The sequence below is a fragment of the Olea europaea genome, unplaced genomic scaffold (assembly GCF_002742605.1).
Source record: "Olea europaea var. sylvestris unplaced genomic scaffold, O_europaea_v1 scaffold1424, whole genome shotgun sequence".
NCBI classification, from domain to species: domain Eukaryota; kingdom Viridiplantae; phylum Streptophyta; class Magnoliopsida; order Lamiales; family Oleaceae; genus Olea; species Olea europaea.
Genome location: NW_019231772.1, coordinates 95,330 through 120,563, shown reverse-complemented (window position 1 = coordinate 120,563; position 25,234 = coordinate 95,330). Strand labels below are relative to the sequence as shown.

At 35.6% G+C, this 25,234-nt stretch overlaps 1 protein-coding gene across 4 annotated transcripts; it reads right to left on the bottom strand.

The window, feature by feature from the left end:
* Positions 1-4,478: 4,478 nt before the first annotated feature.
* LOC111375862 lies at positions 4,479-10,187 on the bottom strand. Of its 4 annotated transcripts, none has more exons than XM_022998773.1 (13): positions 10,025-10,187; positions 8,615-8,728; positions 8,406-8,471; positions 8,053-8,118; positions 7,867-7,968; positions 7,589-7,672; positions 7,345-7,463; positions 7,032-7,133; positions 6,305-6,421; positions 5,921-5,986; positions 5,448-5,514; positions 4,858-4,911; positions 4,479-4,775 (listed from the first exon to the last, which is right to left on the bottom strand). In XM_022998773.1, the coding sequence occupies exons 1-13, from the start codon at positions 10,040-10,042 to the stop codon at positions 4,671-4,673; spliced, it is 1,080 nt and encodes a 359-aa protein (XP_022854541.1). In that variant the 5' UTR covers positions 10,043-10,187; the 3' UTR covers positions 4,479-4,670. The 4 variants fall into 4 exon arrangements, with proteins under 4 accessions (XP_022854541.1, XP_022854543.1, XP_022854542.1 ...); XM_022998774.1 differs by having other exon boundaries at positions 4,480-4,775; positions 8,406-8,465; XM_022998775.1 differs by lacking the exon at positions 8,615-8,728.
* Positions 10,188-25,234: the final 15,047 nt, after the last annotated feature.

Here is a 25,234-nt window from a genome sequence, read left to right as displayed (position 1 = left end):
GTACTGAGAGTGAAGGGTTGTCACCAAGAGATTTATACTGCCAATGTCTTCTTCCTATTGATTGCTTAGCCAAGTTGACAACACATTCGGTTTTTTCTGCACTTGTTGCTCCCGATTGTGCAATTTCTACTTCACAAAGAACTGTTTGATGCTCTGTATCAAATGTATTTGCCATCAACTTTTCAAGAACATCTACTTGACAACAGGTGTCTGAAGTCAGTGGATATTTCATTGCCTTGAACATGTTGAATATGACTTGCTCATTGTCCACCCAAAGAATCATCTTTCTATCGTAAACATCAATTAGCGTTCTTTCGGTAATCAAGAAGGGTCTTTCCAAGATTAGAGGGATGTTTGAATTCTCCTCCATGTCCAATACGATGAAGTCAATTGGAAAAATGAATTTATAAACTTTCACTAGCACATCTTCAATAATCCCCTTCGATCGTTTGATTGATCTGTCAGCCAGTTGCAATGAGATTGTTGTAGGTTTTACTTCTTCCAATCCAAGAGACCTGTAAACAGAGGGAGGCATTAAATTAACACTGGCACCTAAATCGTATAAAGAATGTTCAAAATAATTAGAACTAATTGTACAAGGTATCCTGAAACTCCCTGGGTCTTTTAGTTTAGGAGGTAGCTTTTTCAATAGAATTGCAAGGCACTCCTTGTTCAGGTAGACTGTCTCATGTTCTTACAGCTTTCTTTTGTTAGACAGGATCTCCTTCAAGAATTTAGCATAGCTAGACATTTGGGCTATTGCATCTGCAAATGGAATATTGATGTGCAATTTCTTGAAAATCTCTACAAACTTGGCAAACTACTTCTCCAACTTTTTTCTCTGTAGCCTCTGAAGAAAGGAAATTGGTGGCACATAAGCTTTCACGGGGCTGGGTGCTCTCACTGTGGGTGTTTTTTTCCTTTTATCCTCCTCGTTAGTTGGTTGTTCAGACTCTGCTTCTGTCTCAGCCTCTTCACCCATTACTTCTTTATCTTTTCTGTCTGGTCTCTTCACATGTATCTCTGGAAGTTGCAGTCCACTTCTAGTCATAATAGCTTGTACTTTCTCTTTTGGATTGATCATTGTGTTTCCTGACAATGTCTCTTTTGGGCGTTCTGCAAGCTGTTTAGCAATCTGACCAATTTGAGTTTCTAGTTTCTTAATGGATGCTTGCTGATTCTGAAAGTTAGTGTCAATTTGCTGGAACATCTTGTCTGTCTTCTGCATGTACTGGTTGAACATCTCCCCCAAACTTGATTTTTTCTCATGTTGTGCATTGTTTGAATTGTTCTCTTGCTGATTATCCGACCATCTGAAGTTTGGGGGTTGTCTCCATCCTGGGTTATATGTTTGTGAAAAGGGTTAAAATTTCGAGAACCATTTTGAATGAAGTTAACTTGTTCCTCCGAAAAGCCCATAGATGTGCAATTTTTTGTTAGGTGATTTGCCCCGCAGTTTTCGCAAGATGGGCCAGTTACCACTTATGTGCTCCGTTTGTTTGTGACTACACCAATAACTCTATTTGTTTTGTAATGCTGCTATTTGGGTGTTGGTAGATGATGTGCTGTCTAATTCATATATTCCCGCTGCTTTTGGAGGCATCACTCTTTCCGATGAAAACATGGAATGAGTAGTAGCAATAAACTCAAATAGATCCATACATTGTTACACTAATTTTCCTATGATCGATCCACCTGCAGAGGAATCCACTTGAGATTTGGACAGTGGTGAAAGTCCTGTGTAGAAATACTGCACTTGATTTCCAATAGTGATCCCATGATTTGGACACTTCCTCATCAACTCCTTAAATCTGTTCCATGCCTCGTGATAGCTTTCCCCACCTCTTTGTTGAAAAGTTTGAATTTTTAATCTGATTTTTGCTACCTTAGCTAGTGGAAAGAGCTTATTGCAGAATTTCCTAGTCAGTTCCTCCCATGTGGTAATACTTCCATCCGGTTCGACATCCAGTCATTCCAATACTGCATCTCTCAGTGTATATGGGAATAATCACAGCTTGATGACATCCTCATTAACCCTAGGAGCATGACAATTCTGGCAATTCCAGGGAAACCTTGAGATGTGTGTTTGGATTCTCATGAGGTAACCCGTAGAATTGCAGAGTGTTGCTTATCAAATTAATCCAATCAACCCGTATCTGGAAGTTGTTTACCCCAAAATCTGGATATACTATGCTGGACCGCGCGGGTGCTGCTATAGGAGTAAAAAACATAGAAATTGGCAAGTCCCCTTCATTTACTTCCCTTTGCTCTTGCTGTTGAGCTCTCGCGGCCATTTGTCCAATTGGCTGTATAGGGTTAGGATTGTTTAGATTATTAGCCATTTGATATTGCTGTTTTTGTTTGTGTTCCTTACGTCTTCGTCTGAAGGTATGTTCTATTTCCGAATCAAACGGTTCAAAATCGTCGCCTTAGGCACAGAGCATACAACGAACACAGTTTTCTATAAATAAAAGAAAATAAGCAAATCAAATAACAATTAAAAATAAGATAGAAAAATAAAATTAATTAATTAATTAAAACTAAAAATAATAGTCCGCGACAACGGCACCAAAAACTTGTTGTCGATTTTATCCCGCAAGTGGACGGATCGTAACAAATAGTAAAGTGAATCTTTTGACTCCGAATTATCGTTTCCACAAGAACTATACTTTAGTACTCAATTTATTATTCATAATTTCTATTTAATGAAAATAAATAAATAAAAAGTGATTAAATGTGATTTTTAAATTTAATTACTAAAAATTTCGTGAATGCAACAGAAAATTAGTGAGAATTCAATTAATAAGTGGGGATTAGCTAGGGCGGAACAAATTCACCTATTGGTCACCTTTATTTCTAATACCGAGATTTATAAAACTAAAGTAGTGTTCGATCAAATTCTTCTATTGTATTGAACTTATCCCTGTCGAATTCTCGTTGAGCCTATTTAATTAATTCAATTTCATATCTCCATGAAAGTTAAATTTAATTAAACGAAATAACAGTTCTAAGAATTTTTATAGGATCGCAGCAATTAATATATATATCTCTACACGTTATATTAATTTACCGAATTTTAATATGTGATCTAAACAAGAATATGCATATCTACGTAATTATTGTTCACGAAATTATTGAATAATTGACCAGAAAATTCAAAGTATTAAAAATGTAATTAAAATTCACACATAAAATGTAAAAGAACAAAAATCTCAAATAAAAAAAATAAAGGTCCCAAATAGATTACATTGTTCGCCCTAAAATTAAATTTAACTACGCATATTATTGAGAGAAAAACAAGAATATATGAAAGACATCACCAGATTAATTGAGGAATTGTAAAATTGAATATGTTGTGTTCCCTCTCTCTCTCCTTTAGTTTTCCGTGCGTGTGAATTTAATGGCAGAAGACAAATCCCAGCAGCCCTCTAATTAATTTTGTTGCTTTGATTTCTGTGCGTCTTGAAAATTCAGCCTCAACTCTGTATAAAAAATATATAAAATTGGCTGTCGTGTGTTCTCTCCCAAATTCTCAACGTGTGTGTGAATATATCTGCAGGCTCAAAAAGTGTGTCAAATATAATAAATTGGCTGCCTCTCAAATCCCCTTTCTCCTCCTTTTTTGTTTTTTTTTTTTTTTGTTTTCTGTGATGTGTCTAACCCATGAAGGGACCACTATTTTTTAAAAAAAATTCACCCTCCCCGTTTGACAACTATTTTTTCAATTTTTTTTCTCATACTCATTTCAACCATACATTCTCACAATAAATTATTCGTCAATCAAATGTTTTTTCCTACTTTTAACTATACATTCTCTAAAAATTTACTATTCTAGAAGGACAGTGCTACTCCTACACAGTTGGGTTACAAAGTCAGATAACAAAGTGACGTGGACGGCCAGGATTAAAACGCAAGCGACGGCCGTGATTCAATTCTAAAACATTTGGGTTGAAATGAGGCGCCATACATTATCGTACATCAAAATCCCGGCCAAATTTCTCTCTCCCCCATTTCTCTCTGCAACTCCCTCCGACGTCATTTTGCCGCACCTCCCTCCGGCGTCATAGAATCGCACCTCCCTCCAGCGTCATAAAATCTCTCTTCTTCCGGCCGTCAATCGAGAGGACTCAGAGAAAAGACCGAGAATGGGGTATTGTCTGTGACCACCATTTCCTCCGGCAGGTCGAGATTGCAGTCTGTGACCACCATTTCCTCCGGATGGGTATGTATCAATTTTTTGCTTCTAATATTTCTCGGTTGTCGTTCTGTTGAAGTTTGGCTCGTGAAGTAATTTGGTGGCATGGCATAAGTAGACTTTTAGAAGGTGTTTGAGCCCCATTTTTATGAAAAAATGAATTTTAAAATAGTAAATTGATGGAGAATGTGTGGATGAAAAATAAGGAAAAGTTTTTTATTTACGTGTAATATTATTTTAATGAAGAATGTGTCGTTAAAAAGAAGAGAGAAAAATGTATTTTAATAAAATGAGAATCAAACGGACCTTTAAACTTAATGAACTATGCTCTCAAATACAAGATCAACAAGAAAACATTACAAGACTAGAGGCATTTTATGGAATCAATCAGTGCTCAACTATCCATTATATCCTATTGAACAGATGTACTATTTGTAGGTCTGATAATTAGAGACGGGGGCAGAAAATGGATGCATCATTTACTTGCCTTGTGTTCATCTGAAAGACCACCAAGGGTTGGAAGACCCAGATGAACTATATACTCCGCATCAACCACACCAACTTTGAGCATCCGATCGCCCTGTGATAAAAATATTATTTAATCAATGTATTCAAGGAAGAAGCTCAGACAAAGCAGAATTGAATTCTAGTTGGTTACTTGCCTGTGCACAATAACCAAGCTGCATATCCAGACCCCATGCATGGATCAAGTCGTTCTGTATACAATTATGCTTATTAATTTCCAGAAAAGATCAAGATATATAACAAAAGAGCATATCAAGAAAATAGAAGCTAGCTGTAACATAAGTACCATACTGAAATCACCAAATACAATTATTAAGTACAATAAGCTGAATCATTATCGAGTACAAGATTTTAATGGATAATGGAGATTATAAAACAAATTGATACAATTAATTGGTCGACCGCTAGTCAAACTTAAGGACCATCAATTGGATATTTCATAAAAGCATGAACATAAACTTGCAATATTAAAGTGGATCAAATGGAATGTTCTGAAAATATTGAGCGTGCTTTTAAGTTAATATTTTTGCAGTTTTCCATTAAATTTTGCACATTGAAAAAAAAATATAGTAGGACTTCAGTGTGAAAATTTGAAAAGTTCAGCAACTGTTTCAGTTTAACGGAAGCTTACTTCAATACTTAACATCCTGAAAAAAGACACATTCAGCATATTTTGATCTATCACATTTATTCCGTAGAAATAATAGATAGAACAAAGATTATATACCTGGACCATATACCAAGCACAACGCCAGGCTGCTCTTGAGAACACAGGAGCCATCATTTCAACCCAACTACACCACACAACTTTTGTGTAAGAAAAATGTACTGTACCCTTCTAATAGTATTTACAGGACCCGTTAACATACCCCACACTAGGACCATTTCAGCTTCTACAAAATCAGAACACTTCTAAAATGTTGTAAGCCTGAGTGAGAAACAACACTCTGATTTCAAATTCCCATTTTCCTCGGGTTTTAAAGAGCATAACATAACCTCCCCATATGAGGAGTTAAGAAAATAACCCATGAGGTAAACCCAACGGGTAAGTTGTATTTTAATGAAAACCAAATGGCTCAAAGTTTTAACCTCGCCTGACCCACCTGGGTAAAGTATAGTCCCCTTCAGATTCAAACAGAAGACAGTGGCTTTATGAGGAACAAGAAGATGAAGAAAAAGAACTGATAGTCAGATTCTTACCCTACGCAAGGAGGAGCGGTACTGTTATCATCACACCTTCCACCACCTTTTAATTTATAATACCTCCTATTCAAAGCATTAAAAAATATATTAAACATGGAATATATATACATAACTGTTATTATTAATAAGATAAACTCGAACAAAGAGTCCAAACTAATGTTTACAAAACATAAGTTATGACTTTAACATATCCTCCAGGGTCAATCATAGCACGTGGTCAGATTCTTTTGAAATACTAACACTTAAAAGGCTTAAAACATGGAAGTGTGAATCATCTCAGCACCTTAACTATGCCTAGCTCATTTAGCAAATTCAGCAGTGTCAAGCTCCAAACGTAACCAACACATGCAAGTCATTCTTGTAACAATAAAATTATCTAACCTGTGCACCCTTGATCTCCTTCTACGTGCAGTAATGTGATGATGCACCTCTGATTTACCAGGATCAAGAGCAGGCTGTGAAATTTCGAGACCTTCTTCTTTAATAATGGATAGATACCTGTAAAGATATGTTATTACAACAAAATTCTGATTAAAGTTTCATTAGTAAACGAGTACTATTACTAAGTGACATTAATTTGCCATTCTTGCATTTCCCACAAATTACCATCCAGAGATTGACAGAAGACTAAATGGAAATGTCAACAGGACCTATCACGTAATCTGTAGCATCAGAAAATGTCACAGCACACAATATTCTTGCCTTGACCTTTGTTTAGAAACAGGAGCATAATATTTTGGAGAATCCACTGGAATAAAGGATTTCACTGTCGTAAAATATATACTGAGAGAAATTATTCCTCAGATTGTAATCAATTCATTTGTCCATCATGGGTGTGTCATTATTCACGTCATGTCTTAGGATTCATACTTTCACAGTCTGTTCTCAGTTCTCACTAACTTTCTCCTCGACAAGTTCAATCATTGTTCTAACGGAGAACTTATTTCTGAGAATCAATGAGGCTTGGACTTATGTAATTGATCCTAGTAATAACTAGACACACTTGCAAGAATACAGATATTGCACAAGAATACTATAACCTAAGCACCTCAATAACCAGTTATAAATCCAGCTTGATTACACAGATATCGAGTGCAAGGACATATACCTTCCTGGATGAAAATTTTCGATGCCAAGGTCCTCATCCCACAGAAAAATATACTCGTATTCAGCAACGATATCAGGATGTAGAAAACGTTTGGCGAACCACCTATGCCATAGAATAAGGTCTTATAACCGTCAATAAGCTGTATACATTCATTACTCATCAGGTGAACTAGATTGTATGGGACACAATACGAAAAGAAAAGATGCCAAAATCATACCTATAATATAATACAGTCCTATTGACTACTTCATACCACATACTATCAAGAAATAAAAACCTAACTGCAGCCCAAGAACATTTTTAAGGACCTTACCATTTTGTTTGGTTTGTGGCAGAGACATGAATGACTCTCCCATACCACTCAAAGTCGCTCCATTCATCCACAACACCATCATAGTGAAAAAGCATCACTGCAAAATCATTTCCCACAAACTGCAACCAGATGAAGCCACCAAACTTTGGTTCATGTATAGAAATGATAAGAAGTGAATCTAGAGAAAAATTATGTTACAGATAAAGTTTCGATGTAGTAACCGAAATATAATGATAAACATTACCTTCCCAACAATATGGTTTGCCAACTCTTTTTGCTTAATCCCAACTGCAATTGCCAACAAATTCTTTGCGTGGTTTGAGTTCTCCTGATTCACGTGTGTAGTAATAAGAGAAGTACAAGAAGTTGAATAGAATCACACAACTCACAAGAAGAATTATATCTTTTGAGAGCAAATAGTAGATTGCATAAAGTTTTCGTGTTATAAGAACGGTTTAATGTTAACTCCAGAAAACCTTCAATTGTCAAACTCACAAAAGATGTTACAGTTCAGTTACATACATTTTCTGAAACAGGGCCCCACAAAGGCCGCATTTCCAAGTTTGAAGTTGATGAAACTATTCCTTTTGGTAAAGCCTCACCACCAAAAGGCCTGCACTTCACCTAAGAGAAAAACAAAGCTATGTCAGAAGAAAGTTATAAACATCATTCAAGATAAGCACCACTATGACAGTAGATGGGACAAACTTCGCATTTGTTGAGCTGTGTATTCTCCTTGGTATCATTGACTTTTATGTCCACACTCGATCCTACCTACAAAAGTAGTTTTAAGAATCATGTATGACAAGTAAATACATACATTAAAATACTTCAAGCGCTATAGGATAAGGGATGCATGGGAAGGATTTAGGGCCTTTCAAAAGTTAGAAAGCTGGGTTCAGTTTTACAATCCCAAACTAATTCAAGATATGACCAAATTTAAAAGCGCAAATTTTTCCCTTCTTGGTGAATCTCATACCTATATCCATGCATGAAGATGTACTTAGCATTTATCAGATATGGATTCCACTAAAAAAATGTAAATTTTTTCACAAATTTACCTTGCAATCATCATATTCTGTATTTTTATGTGCTCCACGCACTCCAAATCCAGGTAATATCTGCATCAAAGAGTAAATGATGTTTATTTTTGATATTAAATGTAAAAGTTTGGGATGAACCCACATCATGCTATACATTCAGCAGATTTTCTACCGTTTACAACTGGAAACAAAAAGCAAATCTACAAATACATTTGCATTAATTTTACCCTGAAGGAATCTTTTCCCAACCATGCACTCCCAATGAAATAAACACCAAAAATCAAAGAAGCTGTTACAAAGAGACTGCAGAGACACGATCTACTTTTAGGATCCAATATAGCCTGAAAGGGAACATGATCCGAAAATAAGAGGTGATACCAGGAAAAGAACTGTTCTTATATTCCAAAAATTGTATGAGCAGGTACAGGGGAACAGTGCTCCAAAAATAAGAGGTAATACCAGGAAAAGAACTGTTCTTATATTCCAAAAATTGTATGAGCAGGTACAGGGGAACAGTGCTCCAAAAATAAGAGGTAATACCAGGAAAAGAACTGTTCTTATATTCCAAAAATTGTATGAGCAGGTACAGGGGAACAGTGCTCCAAAAATAAGAGGTAATACCAGGAAAAGAACTGTTCTTATATTCCAATTAACAGATGAAAACAGGGAAAAATAAATGGTTTTTCTCTTTAGTTGAAATAAAATTGTATGAGCAGATACAGTACACATGGTTTATTACATCTCTTAAATTGATACATAGGGCATAACTAATCAACATCAACTAAAAATTTTGTATCACTTGTAAAGAACCAATAGTTAAGTTGATGAAGGTAGTGCTGAACAATCATGGGTAACACTCCTCTGCCTATGAACTGCTCCATTGGAATGAATCATCATGCCTAGATAACTAAAAGGCCGAAGTTCTATCAACCAAACTACAACTATTTAAGTCACATATATCAAAACTGATAATGATATGAAATTAAATTACATCTGGGATCACTGTTTTTGAGCCATCTTCAATTTCATCTTGTTGTATTGATGAAGCAAAATACAAAGGAATAAAAAGGGAATAATTGATCTCTCGAGTGCAGAATGAGGTCAGGATCATTCAATTTTGCAGAACTGTCGGTGATGATGATCAGTCAAAAGCAGTAACATTCAGTTTATCCATCTAAAACAAGAGAAGATGATACCCCAAATCTGGGGAAATTCATAAATTGGTGTTAACTACACCAGAACCAAGAATACACATACAGAAAATAAAATTTTCTTTAATGATTATGGATAATACTTCAAACTATCTCGTCTACATGGAATACCAAGAAAACTGTCTCGTTGTTGCTTGCCAATACACGGTGTCAAAGCAAACAAATATTCACCAGGCTTGCATAATTACCATATGCCTCCAAATAGGATCAGCATACATTGAACTCAAACAATTCTTCACAAATTCTAGCATCTATGTTTACTGAATAAGAAAGCTATAATTCAATACAAATAGCTACAAGTAAAATTCTACAAAACCAATTAACCTCTCTATAAACAATTATACAAAGCAGCATAACAGAAAATTTACATGTTATATACAGATAAATATATACATTAATACATTACAAAAAGAAAGCGGCACATACAGAATTTAATGGCTTCATCTTGCAGTGAAAACTCCACAAAATCCAAAACTAAAGTTGATACAGAGAAGATCGAAAAATGGCTTTTCTTTTCTTGTCGGCTTTTAGATGTAATCAGAAGAAAGTCGAATAATCCAAGTGAAAAGGCAAAGAATCAAGAGAATGTCCAAAGAAAAAAGGCAATAAAAGTATTCCCCGCCCCCCAGAACACGACATAGCTTCGCCTTCACTTCATCCACTGTTACTTTGTAACCAAAAATTTTCAAACCGCACCATTAGACCTTTCACCAGACAAAGAAATACATATTTGCGTACATTAATTTAATTTAAAAGATACAAATGTGCATATCTATCATTAGACACAGAACCCCACACCAGCAGCCCAGCAGCCCTTTAATACAATAAACAATCTGAAAGCAACCCAAACCCAGAATTTATATCAACCACATAACCCATTTTGCATTTCACAGCATTTCTCTACAAATCGAACAAAACACAAACAATAAACATCAATAAATCAAACCTCTAAAGTTTTATCGGATCTAACTTCGTCAAGTTAGTGGGCTCGACGACTGATTGAGTGTGACAGAGCGGTCTTTTCTCTGAGTCCTCTCGATTGACACCGGAGGGAGGTGCGATTTTATGACGCCGGAGGGAGGTGCGGTAAATGCCGGTGTGCCGACTGCCGGATGTTACTGCTTCGGGGACGGTTCCATTCTGGGAGGGGAAGAGTGGGACAAAAGTTGCAGAGAGAAATGGGGGAGAGAGAAATTTGGCCGGGATTTTGATGTACGATAATGTATGGCGCCTCATTTCAACCCAAATGTTTTAGAATTGAATCACGGCCGTCGCTTGCGTTTTAATCCTGGCCGTCCACGTCACTTTGTTATCTGACTTTGTAACCCAACTGTGTAGGAGTAGCACTGTCCATATATAGAAATATATCTCCAACCTAGTAGCCACCTTTGTTGACTAAATAAAAGACTCTAAAAAGGACTCCAATTCCTCTCCAACACGTGTCTGCAGCCACTTTATTTCACTTAAAGAAGGAGTTTAATTCATGCATGCATGTAGATGTCCAATCAACCATCAATTTAAGCCATTATTACTTAAATTATTCTTCAAGTCCTTTGTCTTCCAAGGTAATGCAATTCAATCCTTGAGCCCTTTTATTCTTGCAACATATTTTTTCTTTGATTCAATTCAAGTCCTTCACTTTCCAAAATATGGGATTTGATCTCCAAATTCTTCAATCTTCGATTCATGGTCTGAATTAACTATTGAATTTTTACAACTTAGTCCCCAACTTTGGATTTCGCTCTTTTTTGCTTCATTCCTTCAATTCCCTTTTCATTCGTAGAATTTACCTATTAAAAATAAGAAACAACAATTTAGGATAAATTTGTCAAAAGAACCATCAAATATTGCTATTTAAGATACCGAATAATGTATAAAATACACTTATCAAGTAGTAGCAAAGCATTACCAGGTCATTGAATTGGGTTCAAGTCTCATTGACGAGTAAGGTTGAAATTCAAAAAATAAAAAAATGCATCTGGTTCTGCATACTAACATGTAGGGCCAAGAATTATAGGTGACCCATTCGTAGAAGCAAATCACAACAGAGCCAAGCAAGTGTAAGATCCATCAGACTAGCTAAAAAAAAGGTCTAAAACTGAAAAGTTTCGTCACCTGAACTCTTTCCCTAATGCACCAAAGAAACTACTATGTCAAAGATTGAAGCTCAAAGGCAGTTAATGAGATTGATATAGATTGTTTAATTCAGAAGATATGAAATATTATTTTCAAATGTCAGAAAAAATGCACAAGAAAGTACTCAACAACAAGTAATTGGATAGATCTAGAAATTTTCTCGACCAGAAATCCATGGACAGTGAAATTTCTATCTATCCGTATAAGCATGAAGAAAGCTCCACCGAAATGACGAAAACAGATCACAGTTTTAATCTTAGAGCCAAACAGAACATCTTTCCAGTCGTCTAACTGTCACTCATGTTGGTAAGCAACCTCAATTTCCATTCAAAGCTGAAACCTCGTACATTCAATGCCTGAAAGTTATAACTATCTGGTCAATCCGTCTTCTACAGAGTGGACCATACAACAGCAAATATGACCACACCTCTAAGTTGGACTAGTTGCTGACTAATTTAGTTTCTATTCCTAAATTGATGAAGTGCATATGAAATCCAAGAATTCCAAGGTAAATAAATTCCCTATAATAGAATTAGAGATCCAGGCTGATCACTTTCATCATGTTTGAACCAAATTACTGTAATTATAGACGTACTTAATTCCAGAATAATTTTGGCAAGTGCTGAAAAAGCTCATTTATGAAAAGGAAAAAGAAATGTCAATACACTAGGGCACAGAGCAGGCTACCTTCTATTAAGACTTGAAGTCTCATCTTAAAAGATCTACCATATTGAGAGGAGTAGTCCAAACTCTTAGAATAGAAGTAGAGAATGCCAAGGTTATGATTTCACCTAACTATCAAATATGATTCTCAATTATATTATTATTTCTAATCAATTTTCCAAAATTTATAAGTAAGAATCTTAATGTATTTTACTCACTCTCTTGACTGCCGAGTAAAACCTGTTCCTATATTTCAATTTCAATATCTCTATTTCGAATTAAAATCTAGAAATTATCACTTTCATGGTTCTTAAGTGGAACATTCTTCAAAAGAATTATACTTTCTCTCGAGACCTATAATTTCTTAGATTGTGTTATTTTAAGATCACGCCTAAGTTTTCCTCTCTTTAGTGCCAAAATTGAATAGCATCAAAATATTCAATTAGTGGCCAATTAATTGAAAGCATTAAACCAATAATACAAATATACAGAATTGGAAAATCTAGTAGAAAATAACTAAAATAAATCAAATCATATTCTCAAGTTTTGGTTACATCAAACCCTGGATGAAGAGTTTAGTTCATGTAGAAGAAAGAATTCTACAAATCATGATTAATAACAAAAAGAGGAAGAAGAATAAAAACTTTTTTGAAACTTAAATTAACCCCCCCCCCCCCCGATGTTCTTCTTAATTGATTTTCTCCTTCTTGTGCAGTTGAATTGTGCTTAAAATGTAATACTCCGAAATTCTATGCTCGTTTAATTTGCTCATTTAATTTTTGGGATAGCAATTTAACTTTTCAAAATTCAGTATGGCCAAAATTATTAATAGTTGCCAAATTTTGCATTGGTTGATTTATTAAAAGTTTTCCAAATAATTTGTTAATTAGGGGTTTGGGATAAATGTCCAATTTTGCACCTAATTACCAAGGTTAAGTATTTTTTTTCTTTCCTTCCACTTGGCCGTGTATTGCATGTATCAAGCAGGCATGAGGTGTTTAATCAATGCATGAATTGTTTTAAATTAAGCATGAGGTGGTTAATGAATTCATAGGTGTTTGATTGAAGTAAGAAATGCATCCATGCAGCCCACGTAGAGAAAATGGTTGAAGAGTCACCTTTAATTAATCATTTTCTTACCTTTAAATAGAAATGTTGCTGCCATTATTTTTCTTTGCAAGAAAAAACAGATTTTCACTTGTATGAAAGGGCATTCAACGTAAGAAAAAAAAAGGGAGACAAGCGTAGCACTCTCAATTCATCTTTCAACCGAATTTTCTTCAAGTTTTACAGTAAGATACTTTCTATGCTTAAGTGGTAGGATTTCATGGTAATATTTATGCTTAAGCTATGCATGAAAAATCATAATATGAATGTGGTGGACAAGTTCACAAAGTTAGATATCTACTTATACCTTAGGACAAGTCCAAAGGGCACCGACAAGCCGGAATGTGCAAGTATGTGTTTGATTGCATTCTTTTGTGTAGTATTAACATGTTAAAATCCAAGCATGGTATCTTACTGAGTATTCCTTATACTCATAGTATTCTATACTAAATTTTCAGATCCATAATTGCGAAGTTGGTGAAAGTCAGTCGGCATAATCGATGATGGGTTAGGGACAAGGTTGTTTTGCATCGAAGTTTTGTTTTTGCATGTTTTGTTCGACTGCTTTCCATATGTTTTCTTAGGGTATTGTATAAAAACATGTATAAGACATGAGGTAATATGGTACCGGAAGTAAATTATTCAATTATATCTTCTATGTTGTGTTAAGAGACATTTTTTTAAAAACTTCTCCTTGCAAGTGACAAAAGGCAAATACGGAACAGTTTTTGGGTCAACTTCAAAACATTATTTCTGACTCCATAAACGTCTATTTGAGACTCTGAAAATATTGTTGCGTTCCTCATTGAGTTGTCTTAATATGGGCACAAGAATCACTCAACTTGGATATCTGTAGCCTGAGATATGAATTTTTAAACGTTGAAGGGTCAATCTAAAATTTCTGTGCAATACCTCACTGTTTTCAGTAAAACGCCCATATCATATGATTTTGGAAATTTTTCATATTTTAACCTAGAAAACTAATTGAAAATATCTTTCTAATTTCATAAATTTCATAGAAAATGGAGTTAGGATAAATTTTATAAAAATAGTTGAACTTGCTGCCCCAACTAACCGTGGCAGAGCAGAGTCCGTAAATGTAAAGTATAATTTTATCGTCACGCGCTTCTGCTGGCCATTAAAATTTTATGAGAGATATTTTACCAAGTTGAAAATAAGTTTCTAACATGTAATACTTTCATTTAAGAGTATTTACATATAGCGAAGGTAGCAGTTTTTATATTTAGTACGTGACACTCGAAACTTAAGTTCGGGGTGTCACATAAAAAGTGGCTTTTAAATTGGTATTTATTTCTTCTTGAAGTCCTTGGAAGAGTTGGATTGAAATTTCGCTTTTAAACGATTAGTTAAAGATCAAAAATCCTAATTGTACACAACGCGTCTGACGCTGCAAATCTAGTCAAACTGGCACTTGGGCGATTGGATGTGGGGCCTATGTGTTAACTTTTGGTTAAAAAATAGCAATGTGGTGCCTAGGCGATGGCGTTAGCTTTGGTTGCACTGCACAACTTTCAGTATTTTTATTATAACCTTTTTCTTTCAATACCCAATTGAGGCGACTTAAGTGTGTTGAAAAGATAACTCAAAGAGATACAATTTTACTTTAGATAGCTTTTTCCAATTAGAAAGTTTACTATGTCAGGTCTCAATCTTCGGTTAAAAATTTGGAACATACTTGTGCGGTAGAAAATTAATTTGTGAAAATATTTTAATCATATTTCGCTCATTTTTTACTACAAATTGCATCCCATTGACTCTTAGCACTCTTTAATTATAATTTTGTGATTCGAATCAACTATTGAAAAGCTACAATTGAGCCTCAAATTTTGGATTTCACCATTCTTTGACATTATTCACTTCTTTCTTTCAATCATCAAGTTTCACTAAATTAACATTAACTTCTCCTTGATTCATGCCAAAATCACTTATTTCTCTAAGTTTTACATCAATCACATCAAAATACTTAACCTATAAGACAATACGAAAGCACAAACTAGTTAGGGCTGTCAATGGATTGGATTTTGATCCGAATCCAATTCGAATCCGATGAAATTAATGGGAGATAGATTTAGGGTCTCAATCTAATAATTCGATTGAGATTCGAATCCGATAATTCATTAACTAAATGAATCAAATATGGATATAGGTCAATCCGATCCTATAACAACCCGATCTGATTTATCATAATAATATTTTATATTTTTTATAGTATCGCATAATTTATGACATTGTTTTTTTCATTTTGAGAATTGTATTATACTTTACACGTAATTTTTAAATAATAAATAATATTTTTAATTGAAAATTATGAAGAGATTTAATTTTTTTATTAATTAAAATGAGATAAATTAATAATTAATTTATTGATTAGATTTACTATAGTAATTTGTTTTATAACATAAAAAAATTAACAATTAATATGTCCAAAATAATTTACTTTGTTCAAATTGATATTGTTTATAATTAAAATCTTATTGAGGCTATAATTTTTAATGAAACTAATAAAGTAAACTAGTAAATACTTAGAATTGACAAATGATTATGATTAGTATCCCACATTGAAATATCACTAAATCATTGGAAAAGGAGAATCTTTTAAAAGCTAGTATTCTACATTGAAATATCACTAAAACATTTCAAGAGGTGTCTCTTTCAAAAAGAGCATAACTTAGATAAAAAAAAAAAAAAAAAAAAAACGATTTGGGCCTTCTAATATAATAAGTGAGCCCATTAAAATAGTTCAAATATTTTTTAAAATAAATAATTAATTAAAATCTTGTTGAGGCTATGATTTTTAATAAAAAAAATTTTATCTTTCTAATTTTTTCAATTTCGGATCGGATTATTGGATCGGATATCCGATAACATAGCTAATCGGATTTAGATTTAACATTCAAATATCCGTCAAATTATCGGATCGAATCAGATTGGATAATTATTCTTAACGGATCGAATTGGACTTGCGCAAATTCGATCCATTGATAACCCTAAAACCAGTACGTTTCAAAACTTTAAGAATCAAACGAAATATCAAGATTAAGTGACATTAGTATGATGAGTGAAATACACTCATCAAACACCCCAAATTTAATATTTTGTTAGTCCTAGAGCAAACACACAAGAAAAGGAAAATAATAATAATAATAATAATAATAATAATAATAATAATAATAATAATAATGGGCTCTGATATCATATTAAGAATTGTGATTTCGTCTTAAACGGTCAACTTTTTAAAAATGAGTAGTCCAAACCTTTAGAAGTTGGTCTATATTTTTATTTATTATTCAATATGGAATTATATCCCTTAACACCTTCTTCCTCCTATCTAGCTCTTTTTGTATCAGCAGCAAGAACCATACATGTAGAATGTTTATTAGAATTGGGTTTATCATGAACAAAGCAACATCGTATAATTGTTTTATCATGAATAAATATATGGCCTATATTCATTATTCAACAATATGAAATTCGTTTGCTAACAGCGAACACATATACAGGTGAAATTAACCTCAAAAACTAGACGCAACAATGTACATTGTCCAATTATTTCAAAAAATTCGCATGAAAACATGGGCCTAAATTAACCAACATTAATTGATTTTGCATTACTCGAGCTTGATTTTAGATGATACCATTCGAGAAGCTGATGAAGTCTAAGCTCAAAAATTATTCAAAATCGGCTCATTTTAATTAACTGCCAAAAGAAGCTTGACAGAGCTATAGAAACCAAAATTGAGCTTGTCAACAGCTCAAGCTTATTCACAACACTCTGGACATGCAATCATAATGAGCCAATTGCGTAATTAGCAACCAAGTCGATCATATGAATATACACAGGTCACAGAATATCAATAATGAACAGAATAGTTCACTTGGTTACTACACGTAGACAACATACATGATAAACACTTTGATAAGTGTATTTCCTACACTTATTCGGGACTTTAAACTATGGAATTTTATTGTTCTTTTGACAAAATATGACATAATTTGTATTGTATTATTTTTATAAGGAACAACTCATGTTTGAACAAAGAATTGAAGAAACAAGCAAAAATGGGCAAAAAAAAATGACAAATTCACAGTATGGGTACTAAATTGACCATTGGATAAAGTTGATGGGCCAGCTACCAATTGGAATTGGAATGAGAAGTGGACTAAATTGGACTTGCAATTGAAATCAAATTAAAGGATTACATGGGCTCATGTGAAATAAACTTGCTGGCAGAAAATTCCACATACAAACACATGCATGAAGACAATAACATGGGCTGAAATTGGAGTCCTTTGTGGAGCACGCATTATGGACCGGCTGCTAGGTTTTATTTTATATATATACGTGCACTTACACGCTGAAAGTGGGGGGGGGGGGGGGGAAAAAAAGTGCACTTACACGCTGAAAGTGGGGGGGGGGGGGGCAGAAATAGAATATACATGTCTCACAGCTTGGTGGCGAAAGGAGTCGAACATAGTGGTTGGAATTGACGAAATAGAGGGCGGCCTTCTGCCCAATATCATACATACGCACAATAATTGAAAAGGGGAGCCTAGGGGGAAGGAAGGAGACTGCCAATACTATATATCTTTACACGCACTTTGAGGCTAAAAGGTGGGAGATTGGCGGCTGTGGTTTAATAAATATACACGCATTAAAGGCGGAATCGATTGGAAATTTACAGAAGCTGACCGATTGCTGAATATATTATATATCTGTACACATTAGAGGCAGCGAACGCACAGCAAAAGGGGAGGAATTGGCAGGCTACTGGAGGAATCAATTATTGGCAACCAATATTATATAATTACACGAACAGAAGCCGAGAAAAGGAGAATTGGAGATAAGTAATTGCTGGAAGAAAGACGACACATGCAGAAAACATTGAAGAGGAAAACGACGGCAGAGTCATTGACATAAAAATTAATTACGTACCGTCGAAATTTTTGGTGATGTCCTTCCACTTTTATTTGTTCATTAATTTGACCAGCATGTTAGGCTAATTCTTTTTTGTGTATTGGATGAGATGAACCCTAATGTTTATTTATTCTTAGTTCAAGACAAGTAATTTAGTTTAATTATTGTTTTTCTTGATTGGTTTTACATTCTCATTGAACTATTTAATTGCTTGATCACCAATCAGATAGTAAGTTACTTATTGTAGTGGAGGAATACTCACAATAAGTCTCGAACACGGTAAAATCAACACATGGGCAATAGGTATTAGGAATAATCTCTATGACATGTGCAATCGAGTGTGATAAATCCTGTGAATCAATGCATGTTTTTCATATGAATTCGGACTAGGAATAAGATCGGGTCGTGTTAAACATAGGTTTAATATATCTTGGAAAAGAATATTGAACAAAAATGGATTATCGATTATCTTGAATGCATGAAATTATCTAAATTACGAATTAAGAATTGGAATAAATGGCAATAGGGGGATTCGAGATGCCAATACACTCATTCACATGTCAGTTTACTACATTTTAATCGCTTTCTTAGATTAGGATTAGTATAGAAAAATATTAAACTCTCTTTTGTGTTATGATAATAGCGAATTTGATAAAAACTATCGAACTAGACATTAAACATTATTCCTCGTGGCACGATAAACTCTTAACTCACTTATTATTACTTGTCAACGATCCTACGCTTGCAGGTTTCACACGACCAAGTTTTAGGCGCCATTTTCAGGGAATAACGGATTTAATTTTAGCTTAGTAGTTTATATTAAATTCGTTTTTATTTTATTTTTAGTTGTTTTTAGGCTACCATTACACTTTTTAGGCAACTTTAGTTTATGCAAAATCCTGACGAACAAGATCTCTTACCAATAGACCCCGAAATCAAAAGGACATTTAGAAATCGTAGAAGAGTACAACGTCTAGCAAGGAGAATGGGCGATAATTAAAATCAACAGCAGAATCAGGTTCAGCTTCAAGAGCAAATACCACAGCCAAATCAACAGAGAGCCATCCAGAACGGAGCTCCTATCTTAGTTGGAGATTACGTCAATCCAATTCCTACACCAGTGCAACTAGCTGTGGTATATCCTCCTTTCGGACAACCTGATTTTCACCTCAGACCAGATGTCATCAATCTATTTCAAAATCACCAAGACATTAGGTTCTTTGGGAAAGCCACGGAAAATCTTCATGAGCATATTTCTGCTTTTCTCATGTTATGTGAGGTGATCAATCATGAAGGGATATCAGCAGATGCATTTCGAATGCGATTATTCCCTCACACCTTGAAGGATACTGCGAGAGAATGGTTTCTTTGTTTACCACCAGGGGGCATTCAATCATGGAACGATATGGTTCAAAAATTCACGATGAAATTCTTTCCACCTTCTCGAGTTCACCAAATTAAGAATGACGTCCACACCTTCAAGCAAAAAGATCTCAAGAGCTATCCTGAGGCATGGGAGAGGTTCAAGAATTTTTTCAGAAAATGCCCCAGCCTTGACATTCCTAAGAAAGCTCAGCAATATCTCTTCTACTACGGACTAAAACAGGAGTTCAGAAATATGATAGATGCTTCAGTGGGAGGATCAGTTATGAAACTTGATGTCGATGAGGCCTATGATTTGTATGAAAAAATAGCTAAGAATCAATCTATGTGGCCAACCGATAGGGAAGCTCCAAGAAAAAATATCAGGGTTACACAACGTAAATGCAGTGACAGCACTGGCCGCACAATGGAAGTTCTTACAATGAAAATGGACAATCTATCTAAGTCAGTCAACATGGTACACCAATCGCCACCTATTTGTGAAGGTTGTGGAGCAAATCATGCTTGTATACGCTGCCCTTTGGCGTCTACACATGTTAATCAATCCGAAGAAGTAAGCTACGCACATAACTTTCAGAGACAGCAAAATAATCCTTTCTCCAACACATTTAATCCGGGTTGGAAGAATCATCCAAATTTTTCATGGTCCAATAATCAAGGACAAGAACATGGAGGAGGCAATCAGAATAAACTACCAGGGTTCCAACAGCAACAACAGCAAGGGAGAAGGCCATCGTTGGAAAATTTGCTAGCTCAATACATTACTAAAACTGAGACCAACTTTCAAAACCAACAAGCCTCGATCAAGAATTTGGAACAACAGGTTGGACAAATTGCAGCCGTACTATCAGGTAGAGCTCAAGGAACATTGCCTAGTAATACTGAAATAAATCCTAAGGAGCATGTCAAAGCAATCACTACACGTAGTGGCGTCCAGTTACCAGAAATACATGTAAAGAGGCTAGCAACTGTCATAGAAAAGGCACCTATAATGGGCGAGAAGCAAGTAGATGAATCAGACAAAGCCTCATAGGAAAATCAAGTTGAATCATCAGATAGTCCACAGGTAAAGGCAACTACTCTTGTCAAATCATATGTTCCTCCAATCCCATTTCCACAGAGATTGCAAAAACATAAGCTCGACAAGCAATTCCAGAAATTTTTTGATGTGTTCAAGAAGCTGCATATTAACATACCATTTGCTGAAGCTTTAGCCCAAATGCCCAGCTATGCCAAGTTCATGAAGGATATTCTATCAAATAAGAGGAAGCTAGAAGACAATGAAACAATCATGCTTACTAAGGAGTGTAGCGCAATTCTCCAACACAAATTAGCACCGAAACTAAAAGACCTAGGAGTTTTACTATTCCTTGTCACATTGGTAATTTGTATATAGATAAGGCATTGTGTGATCTAGGAGCTAGCATTAATTTAATGCCTTTATCTCTTTTCCGGAAACTAGGTTTGGGGGAAGCAAAACTGACAACAGTTTCACTACAATTGGCTGATAGGTCGATCAAATACCCTCGTGGTATTTGTGAAGATATTTTGGTGAAGGTTGACAAGTTTATCTTCCCAGCGGACTTCATTATTCTAGATATGGAAGAAGATAGAGACGTCCTCCTCATATTGGGTCATCCATTTTTGGCTACGAGAAGGGCTCTGATAGATGTGCAAAAAGGTCAGTTGATATTGAGATTAAATGAAGAAGAACTGACAATTAACGTGTTTAAAGCTTTCAGATTTCAAAGCGAACCGGATTCTTGCATGCAGATTGATATAATAAAAGAAGCGTTATCAGAGACATTTAAACTAGATCACCCTCAAGATCCGCTTGAGGTATGTTTAGTGCATTCTCAGGATCTACCATCAGAAAAGGAGGAAGCAGAAGAATGTAAACGTTATTTGGTAGCCATACCACCATTCTTCAAGTAACCATGTTTGGAGCTCAGTGAAAGACCCACAACACCTTTACCATCTATACAACAAGCTCCAGCTCTTGAACTCAGACAACTGCCCACTCATCTTCGTTATGCATACTTGGGGGAAAAGAATTCACTTCCAGTAATTATCTCAAACAATCTTACAGAAGTGGAGGAGGATCGGTTGTTGAGGGTACTTCGAGAGCATAAGACAGCAATAGGATGGACGATATCAGATATAAAAGGGATCAGCCCTTCGCTTTGCATGCATGAGATACTGATGGAAGATGATTACAAAACTTCAATTGAGCATCAACGCAGATTAAATCCGACTATGCAGAAAGTTGTAAGAAAAGAAGTATTAAAGCTTTTGGATACAGGGATCATCTATCCCATATCAGACAGCCATTGGGTCAGTCCAGTACAGGTCGTACCAAAAAAGGAAGGGATAACGGTGGTTCCGAATGAAAACAATGAGCTCATCCCTACACGCACAGTCACAAGTTGAAGAGTTTGTATTGACTATCGCAAACTCAACCACGCCACAAGGAAGGATCACTTCATCTTCCTTTCATTGACTAAATGCTAGAGAGACTTGCTGGACATGCTTACTACTGCTTCCTGGATGATTATTCGGGGTACAACCAGATTCTTATAGCACCAGATAATCAAGAGAAGATGACATTTACATGCCCTTATGACACTTTTGCTTATAGGAAGATGCCCTTCGGCCTTTGCAATGCTCCTGCCACCTTTCAGCATTGTATGATGTCTATTTTCTCGGATATGGTGGGAAATATCATTGAAATGTTTATGGATGATTTCTCAGTATTTGGAAAATCATTTAAGGAGTGCCTTGAACATTTAGAAAAGGTGTTACAGTGGTGTGAAGACACAAACCTTGTATTAAATTGGGAAAAATGTCATTTCATGGTTCAAGAAGGGATTGTGTTAGGGCATCTGATTTCATCATGAGGTATTGAGGTGGATAAAGCTAAGATACAAGTCATCGAAAAATTACCACCACCGGTAACAGTGAAGGGAGTTAGAAGTTTCTTAGGTCACGCAGGGTTCTACCGTCGCTTCATCAAAGATTCTTCCAAAATCTCGAAACCATTATGCAATCTATTGGAAAAGGAGCTCCATTTCACTTTTTTGAGGAGTGCTTGACTGCTTTCAACACTTTCGAGGAAAAATTGATTTCTGCTCTAGTGTCGGCTCTTCCAGACTGGGATTATCCGTTTGAGCTTATGTGTGATGCCAGTGATCATGCAGTGGGGGCAGTGTTGGGTCAACACAAAGGGAAGATCTCTCATGTTATCCACTATGCCAGTAAGACTTTAGATGAGGCTCAAATGAATTATGCTACTACAGAGAAAGAGCTTTTGGCAGTGGTGCTCGCCGTTGACAAATTCAGGTCATATTTGATTGGTTCAAAAGTGATTGTCTATACAGATCATTCGGCATTGAAATATCTAATGAGCAAGAAGGATGCAAAGCCGAGGCTTATTCGATGGATACTCCTATTGCAAGAGTTTGATTTGGAGATCAGAGATAAAAAAGGGAGTGAGAATGTTGTGGCAGATCACCTTTCTCGCCTTGAATCACATGAGTCAAACCCTACAGTGGAGATCAACGAAGTCTTTCCTGATGAAATGCTTTTTCAGATTATCGCTACGCCATGGTATGCCAACTATGTCAATTATTTGGCTCGCTCCATCATCCACTAGACTACTCAAGTCATCACAAAAAGAAATTCTTTAGTGACTTAAAACACTACTTTTAGGATGACCCAATTCTTTACAGAAAGGGTCCAGATCAAATCATACGTCGTTGTGTACCAGAAGTAGAGCAGCATCAAGTATTAGAATCATGTCACTCTGCATCGTATGGGGGCCACTTTGCAACAACCAAGACAGCAGCAAAGGTACTACAATCAGGTTTTTATTGGCCTACGTTGTTCAAGGACGCCCATTATATGGTGAAACATTGTGATAAGTGCCAGAGGACTGGAAACATCTCAAGGAGGAACAAGATGCCTTTGAACAGTATTTTGGAGGTTGAAATATTCGATGTTTAGGGCATTGACTTCATTGGACCATTCCCTCCATCCTACGGTCAACAATTCATACTGGTGGCAGTGGACTACGTGTCCAAATGGGTTGAAGCTATAGCTTTACCGACGAATGACAGCCGAGTGGTAACTCAGTTCCTAAAGAAAAATATTTTTACTCAATACGGTACCCCGAGGGCGATTATTAGTGATGGTGGAAAGCATTTTTGTAACCGCCTATTTGCTTCGCTGTTGGCCAAATATGGAGTGAAATATCGTGTCTCGACTCCATACCATCATCAAACTAGTGGGCAAGTGGAAATCTCCAACAGGGAATTAAAGAAGATTCTCGAAACTACAGTCAATGCATCACGTAAAGATTGGGCTAAGAAATTGGACGATGCACTTTGGGCATATCGAACAACATTTAAAACTCCAATTGGCATGTCTCCATATCGGTTGGTATTTGGAAAGGCTTGTCATCTGTCGGTTGAGTTAGAGCATAAAGCATATTGGGCGACACACTTGCTCAATTTCAATATGAGGGCAGTGGGAGAAAAGAGGGTTCTACAACTTCATGAGCTAGATGAGTTTCGTTTGGATTCATATGAGAATGCAAAGATTTACAAAGAAAAGACCAAGAGATGGCACGACAAGCATATAAAGGAGAAGGAGTTTGAGGTTGGTCAGCAAGTATTGATGTTCAACTCACGCCTCAAGCTCTTTTCGAGAAAGCTAAAGTCTAGGTGGTCTTGTCCATTCACAGTAGTAGCTGTGTTTCCACATGGTGCTGTGGAAGTTGTGTCTCAAGATCAACAAAGGAGGTTCAAAGTAAATGGACAACGGTTGAAAGTTTATTGGGGAGGTGACTACTCTAGTGAGAAAACAACCGTGCCACTTGATAATGCAAAGTAGCCAGGACAACAAAGTCTAGCTAAAGACTATAAATTAAGCGCTTGTTGGGAGGCAACCCAATCTCTTCATCCCTTTTGTTTATTTTGCTTTTTAGCTTATTGGTAGTTTAGTTTATTTTCATAGTTTTAATTAGGGAATCATCATCCATACCCCAATTTTCCTTAGGTCACTTATTGATTTATTGATGTTCGAGCCAAGTAACACTTGTTCCAGATTTTTTGTGCCTTACTGCTTTATTTATCCATATTGTGCAGGAACATGATGTTGTGGAACACTTGAACGAATTATTACAAAGGAAACAACGAGAGATATTGAAAAGCTAGTCATTGAATTTTACGCCATATCAGGGGGAGTCTTCTCTTCATTTTCTTCATCACCCCTTTATATGCGGACTAGGATTTAAGACATTGAGGACAATTTCTAATTTAAGTTTGGGGGTGGAAAACATGAGTTTTCATTTGTTTTGTGTGTTTTGATGCATGTTTTATTGTTTTAACTATTAGAAAAATTTTAAAAAAATT